This window comes from Cryptomeria japonica, chromosome 8 (genome assembly GCF_030272615.1).
Source record: "Cryptomeria japonica chromosome 8, Sugi_1.0, whole genome shotgun sequence".
Lineage (NCBI taxonomy): Eukaryota > Viridiplantae > Streptophyta > Pinopsida > Cupressales > Cupressaceae > Cryptomeria > Cryptomeria japonica.
The window spans coordinates 535,023,623-535,031,341 of record NC_081412.1 but is presented as its reverse complement, the minus strand read 5'-3'; the positions used below and the strand labels follow the sequence as shown (position 1 = coordinate 535,031,341).

Genomic DNA, 7,719 nt, shown 5'->3' with positions numbered 1-7,719 from the left:
ATACTGAGGAATTATACAAGGTGGTGATTAGATCTAGACATAGAGAGATGAATAGAGAAAAGGTAGTGAGGTACACCAATGGACTTTCTTTTAACATTCAAGATGAGATGAGTATGTTGAAGGTTTCCATAGTTGAATAAGCTTACCAATATTCTTTGAAAGCTGAGGAGAAGATGAGGAGAAGACAACCAAATAGAGGGAAGGAGAAATTCAAAGGACAAATGGGTGACAATATGAAGAAATTGGTTGAGGAAGATGAATCAAAACCTAAGTGGAGTAAATAACCAAAGCAGAAGACACCAAGGAATGGTAGTAGTAGTACTGGTAGAGAATTTTTTGGCAAATGTCGTGGAGAAACCGGACATAGATTCTATGAATGTAAGAAAGGAATGGAAAGAAGTTGTGTGGCAAATGAGGAACCGAAAGGTGATGGTACTAGATCTAACTAGGCATCAGAGCAAGGAGAATCCCTTATGTTCAGAAGAAACAATACCAGATCTACTTAGAGGAAGAGCCTTTTTTGGACTGTGTGTAAATCGGGTGGTAAGTGTTGCAAGGTTATTGTAGATAGTGGAAGTACTGACAATTTGGTATTTGAGGAGATGGTTATGAAGCTTGGATTGAAGAGGCTTAAGCATCCTTGTCGTTATGAGGTAAGTTGGTTACAAGATGATCAGAAGATAGAGATAAAGGAGAAATGTTTGGTGAATTTCAACATTGGGACATTTAGAGATGAATTTTTGTGTGATGTTGTAGCTATGAGTGCTTGTCATGTCTTGTTGGGAAAACCTTGGCAGTATGATAGAGGAGTTATTTATGACTGTAGAAGAAACCTAGTCACTATTGAGAAGGATGGGCAGAAGTTCACATTGATTTCTTTGAAGGATAAAGAGAAGGAGGTGAAGAATTTGAGTCCTGAGAAAATTTGCATTATTGAGAAACCGGTGGAAGAGGTTATACTAGAAGGTTTGATAGAACTAGCTGTAGAGGTTATACCAGAGGGTTTGAAGAAAGATCAGATAGAACCAGTTGTAGAGGTTATACCAGAGGGTGACATGAGCTTGCAAAAGGACCAGACATTTGAGCCTGATGAACAGATGGAATCGGATGACAAAGAGCTTATGGTGACAAACTGGATGAAGTCTTGTAGCAGAACCAAGTCAAAGTTGCAGAAGAAAGAAGGTAGTAAACAGAGACAATGTGTAGATTTGAAGCAAAATAAGAGAAACAAAGAGAGTCATATGTTAGAGAAGTCGGTTGAGGCACCAGAGGAGTTAAAGCAGAGGTTGGCAGATAAGGACAGGGGTTGATACAACCTTGCATTAGAACTTGACCCCTTTGCTCTCTGACATATACCACAACCTTCCACAAACTTCTTCACATCCTGGTGCATCTTAGGCCAGTAGTAAAACCTTTTGAATTGATCCAATATCTTATCACATCCAAAATGTCCTCCAAGGTTGCCACTATGCTTCTCTATGTTCAAATATTCTATCATAGAACACTTTGGGACACATAACTGAGCTCCCTTAAACAAAATACCACCTTGTACTACATAATTTGCATACTCACTGTGAAAATAACCCTGCGACTACTCACAAACAGAAAACACTTCATGAAAGTCTGCATCATTCTGATGCATACCTCTTAAGGAATCAATTCCTACACTTTGAAACAGCACCTCTTGTATGATCATTATCCTCTTGCTCAAAGAATCAACTACCTTATTATCCTACCCTTTCTGGTGCTTTATGGTAAAAGTAGAGGACTACAATTTCTCTACCCACTTCATGTGTCGATGACTCAACTTCTCCTAACTGTTTAGGAAACTCAAAGCATGGTTATCTGTGTATACCACAAACTCCTTAGGAAGTAGGTTGTGTCTCCATTTTTTAAGAGCTTGCACTATGGCATACAACTCCAAATCATAGGATGAATAGTTCTTTTAGGCTCCATTCAATTTATCACTAAAGAAAGCTATTGGCTTCCCCTCTTGACTCAACACTGCCCCTATGGCATAGCCACTGGCATCACACTCTATTGTAAATACCTAATTAAAATATGATAAGGTAAGGATAGGTTGATGTGCTACCCTTGTCTTGAGGTACTCAAAACTCTGATCAGCCTCCTTAGTCCGTTGGAATCTACTCCTCTTCTTTCCTTTGATGGTGTCTATCATGGGTGCCACAATATGACCAAAATTATTGATGAACTTATGGTAGAAGCTTGCTAAACCATGGAAACTTCTAACTTCCCCAACTAATTTAGGTGTTGGCCAGTTGAGTATGGCCTCTACTTTTTGCGGATCCATCTTCAAAGTTCCTTGTGAAATCAAAAGCCCCAAATATACTAGCTCTTCTTTCATCCATTCACACTTCTTGAGATTGATCATCATTTTTTCTTCATCCAACCTTCTTAACACCTTATCCAAGTGTTGCAAATGGTCCTCCTTTGTCTTGTTTAATACCAAAATGTAATCCAAGTATACTACCACAAATGTGTTTATGAAGTCTCTTAGGAGCTCATTCATGAGTTTCATGAATGTACTCGGGGTATTAGGTAGCCCGAAAGGCATGACAAGCCATTCATGCATGCCTTCATTAGTCTTGAAAGCCATCTTCCACTCACCCCCCTCTCTGATCCTTATTTGGTGATAGCCACTTTTTAAATCAATTTTAGTAAAGTACCTTGCTCCAACCAGACTGTCCATAAGATCTTACATCCAGGGAATGGTAAATCTGTATCTAATGGTTATCTTGTTGATAGCTCTTGAATCTGTACAAAGCCTCCAATCTCCATCTTTTTTGGGTGCCAAAACAGTTGGCACAACACATGGGCTCAAACTCTTTCTCACCAAGCCTTTATCAAGCAATTATTGGACCTGCTTCTTGATCTCCTCATTTTGTCAAGAGGTGTCATTTTGTATGCCGCCTTGTTGGGAAGACTTGCACCAAGGATTAGGTCAATATGATGACTCACATCACAGATAGGAGGCAAGGAATTAGGTAATTCCTTCACTACTATACCTTCATACTTATCAATTAGGTTCTGCACCTCTTTAGGGACTTCCTTGATGTCATTATCTGCTGCTTCTGAGATTGGTTTCCCCACAATAGTGTATCCACACTCCTCTTCTTTCAGGTTCTTCATAAACTCCTTCTTCGTCACCACCATTACACTAGGTCCTTCATGGACTGCACTCTCATCTTCCTTTAATGGGGTAAGGGTATAAGATATTCTCCCCTTCTTGATAACAAAGACATTCTTCTTTCCATTATGTTGGGCTTCCCTATCATACTGCCAAGGCCTGCCAAGTAAGATGTGGCACACATCCATGGGAATGATATCACACAAAATTTTGTCCTCATATGGACCAATACTAAACTCTACCCAAGACTACTCATTGACAAGTACTTGCCGACCCTTATTTAGCCAAGACACCTTATATGGTTTGGGGTGAGGGATCGTCTTTAGTTTTAACTTTTCTACCATCTCTATTGCAACTAAATTATCAGTGGAATCAGCATCAATTACCACTTTACATACCTTACCTTGTGCCATACATGTGGTTCTAAACAAAGATTGTCTTTGTGGTGGTTCCTTAATGGTTGGAACCTTGATCAATGTCCTCCTCATGAGTAAGTTTTCCCCTACCACAGGTTCTGCAAGCAATGATGGTGATTTCACACTCTCTACCTCTTTCTCATGAACAACTTGTGTCCTCCTTTCCCCTCCATATGAGCTTGTACTTGGTTTGTCCGGGCATCTCCAAGAAGGGTGACCAACTTGGTCGCATTGAAAACACTTCCCTGAGAATGTATTTGATTCTCTTCCTTGGTATCCAAATCTTCCTCTTGTGTTAGATCTCCTGCCCCTGAATCCACCTCTTTGCTCATTGGTTTGTTCTCGATGTCCACTAGTCTCCCCTTGATGCTTTTTGGAATTGTGTTGTACCTACTCCAAAGTTTCCTCTTCCTCTATTGTTCTTTCCTCTACCCCTGGCCTACTACTCTTGCCTCCTTTTAACCTTCTCTTCTGCTCTTGTGGCTAACTGAAAACATTCTTAGATACGCTCCTAGGGGTAGTTAGACTCAATTCGTCTTGAATGCTATGTCTCAACCCATTTATATACCTTGCTATTTTCTCCACTTCATCTTCATGGTGCCCTACCCTCAGGCTCAATTTATGAAACTCCTCTGTGTATGTCATCACATCCATTTATTTTTGTTTTAGGTCATGCAATCTCCTAAAGATTTGAACCTCATAGTTACCCGATAGAAATTGGGCCTTCACCTTTGCTACTATTTTGTCCCGAGTGTTAATCTTGGCTTTCCTCTTCTCAATCTCTCTTACTGAGTGTAATTCTACCAAGTCAGCGTTGACCCCTTCAACTTAGTCTTGGCCAACTTCACCTTTTGGTCTTCCAGAACCTCCTTGAAATCAAAATAGTTGTCAATGGAATCCATCCAATCCAATACCTCCTCATTATCCATCTTGCCACCATACATTGGCAAATCCAATTTCATGTCAGAATGGTCTCCTTTGACAGCCTTGAGCACCGCTAGGAACGTTTTCTCTTCCGGACCCAACTGTTCTTCTTGGGGTACATTTTGGGGAGCTTCATTCCCTTGCTCACCTACCTCTTCTTCCTCCGAGTCACTTTCCATATTAGAAACCCCAGTTATCCTCAAAGTTGCTTCTAGTGCTGCTATCTTGACCAACATACCATATTGGCCCTCCTTGACCAACCTCACCTCTTTTGTGAGGACTGCACTTGCCTTGGGAGGCATCCTACCCTTCTCGTTCTATGCAATCACTATTTCCACTCAGACTACACACACACAAAACTCCCAATCAGAACCTTAACTTTGATACCACTTTGATGCACTACAGAGAGGGAGAATTGTCAAGCGAGGATAAAACCCTAGTTACCCTGCTAACCAGGTCTCTGTATATTAACGACTAAGCTTCTTCTTATTCGCAACGAATTCAAAACTCAGATCACCGACAACTAGAAGGTAATTCAATGGTTAACCATACATATAACTTGACCAACTAATTTAAAACAACAACATGTAAGTACAGGAAATAGATTGATTATAGAAAAATCAAAAGAACTTCCAATATGATGCTAGTGATTTCAAAACTTTCAAACTGTGTTACAGAATCAGATTCAAATTCAAATTTTCATACTTCAACCTTCTGAATCGGTTTTCAAACGTCACTATATAATTTATACCAAATTTGTGTTTTCCTGCCATGACTGTTGGACTGCATGACTATTCGACTTCCACATTTGAAAAATAAAATTTGAACACATACATCGGGATAACAATCCCGAACTGATAAGACCCTACCTGACATCGATGTCGGGATAGCAATCTCGAACTGAAGCCTTTATTCACCCATCGGAATAGCTACTATTGACAAGATAACCTTTTTGTGCAACTCCGATAATGTAAACTTACCGTGATGACCCCATGTCGGCATAGCTATACCGAACGAGGCAAATGAACAATTATCAGAATAACCTTCCACAGTTGGCTAAACCATATTTGCCAAACTCGATAGAAGAAACTATCCCAATGAAAAAATTGACACTTCTTTTACAACAGCGACACCTCATTAGAATAACTATCTCGATGACAACATTAACAGTTTTTTACAACAATGACACTTTATTGGTATAACTTATCCCCGATGACAACATTGACAGATTTTTACAGACTTGCAAAATATGACTCCAACTTTGACATACAGACCTGAAAACATGAAATGAAATTGCAAATGGTCTCCATAGACCTTATTGAACCTGAAAAACATGACCCCTAACTCCTAAGACTCAAACATCTAATTAACATGATGGGTTGATATTAGGTGCTCCTGCACCAAAGAACACATATATCATATGAATATCAATACACATTGTCTTGTCATTGATTTTGTAGAGTTAGATATAAATATGACTATCTACAATAACAATACACAGGGATAAATACAAAGAAAAATTATAAATCAAACATACAAAACATATGTAAATAAGAACAAATATTGAGTCAAAATTAAGTATATCTCTTTATATTTCTAGAGCATATAGTCTCTGAAGGTCCCTCTACGAAAAATGCTAGGTTAAAAATGTCATAACCCTCCAAAAAGAACAAAAGAAGGCAAGGAAAGGAACACAGAGGATCTCAAGCTCACCAATGAATGCATTTTTCTTGAATCATTAAAGTAAATCAATTTTAAATATAAATAAAATTAATTCAATAATTAAGAAACTAGGTCTTTACTGAAATTTAACAAGGACACAGTTGCAATATATTATGCCAAACAATGTTCAAAAACTAGCTATAAGTATTGGCATAAAAATGACATATAACCCAAGCTAACCTTGTTGAACTCAACATGTCTTTCATTTAGCTAGCTTGGATCAACACATAAGTTTCCCTTCATTTCTTTAGAACAAACTTTCATGTAATATTGTATCCTCTTCATCAAAATCATTTCTTTTTCAGTTTTTGTATTCTTTTGTGAAGTTTGGCCATATGGTTTGATAATGATAATAGATACATTGCTCATTTCATGATGAGATTAAGGAATAAATGATGAATGAAATTCTATACTAGAACAACTAGCATTTTTATTGTTCCCTTAGATCTCTATATGAAAAGCTTGAGTTTTGTGAGTGCATAAAATTCATATCTTATGAGCCCTCAGGGGATCTAATATATCATTCATAAATATTAAGAAGCAACATGCACATCAACAACACTCAATGTATCGTCAAATATGTAAACACCACAATCTTGATATAAAACCATTGTAGTTGTTAATCATGCTATTTGACTCCTCTACAAGTTGAACATGTTCTCTCTAATCATTATTACTTGATCGCATCCTTTCATATAGAAAAGCTCTAGATCCAATATGCATGCCTTAAACAATTTTGCATATCTATCTCCATCATATTCCTTTTCAAAGAGAATGTTATCAACGATTGTTCTTGACTATATCCAAGGAATATATTGAAAATAAACAATAAAATTGTATCAAAAAATATCACGTTTAATGCATTACATCTCTTCAAATATAACATTTAATAACAAGAACTTACTATCTCTAACCTCGCCAATAATAAAAAAATAACCATCCCTTTGTAATTTGCAATGATATCCACTTTAGACTAGATTATGGTACTCTCATCGATTATTAAACCATACACATTGCATATCATAGACAAGAATGCCCATGTTCACCATATCTTCTTACTTTTATCAATTCATCACTACCCACCCATCTATACTAATCTTCCCTCACCTCTATTTTCATCATATTCAATCCCTTCACTTATTTCCATTTACTTTGCTTGGTTTTAGCTATGTTTTACAAAGGCCTCTGATCTCTTTTCCCTAAGAAGTTACATCTGTATCAAATGTAGAATGTTCCTTTTTTTACTTGTTCCTTAACCATTCCCCTAAAGGATATCAACTCTCAGTTGCATTTGCCTGAAATTTTTTAAAGCTCCTCCAATAATTTCGTTTACTGTATATGCTCCAAACATTGCCATCAACGAGATGTTTCTTTGAGACATTTTGTTAAAGCTTCACGTGAGTTTTCTATACTTGTGCATTTTTGCATGAACTTTTGCTAGTGCACCTGCAAACACAATGTCTGACAAAATTCTTCTTGTTTTTGTATGCTTTTGATGGGTGTCAATGC

At 37.6% G+C, this 7,719-nt stretch overlaps 1 protein-coding gene across 1 annotated transcript; it reads right to left on the bottom strand.

The window, feature by feature from the left end:
* Positions 1-2,850: 2,850 nt before the first annotated feature.
* LOC131027702 (uncharacterized) lies at positions 2,851-3,336 on the bottom strand. Its single transcript, XM_057957788.2, has one exon. The coding sequence runs from the start codon at positions 3,334-3,336 to the stop codon at positions 2,851-2,853; it is 486 nt and encodes a 161-aa protein (XP_057813771.2).
* Positions 3,337-7,719: the final 4,383 nt, after the last annotated feature.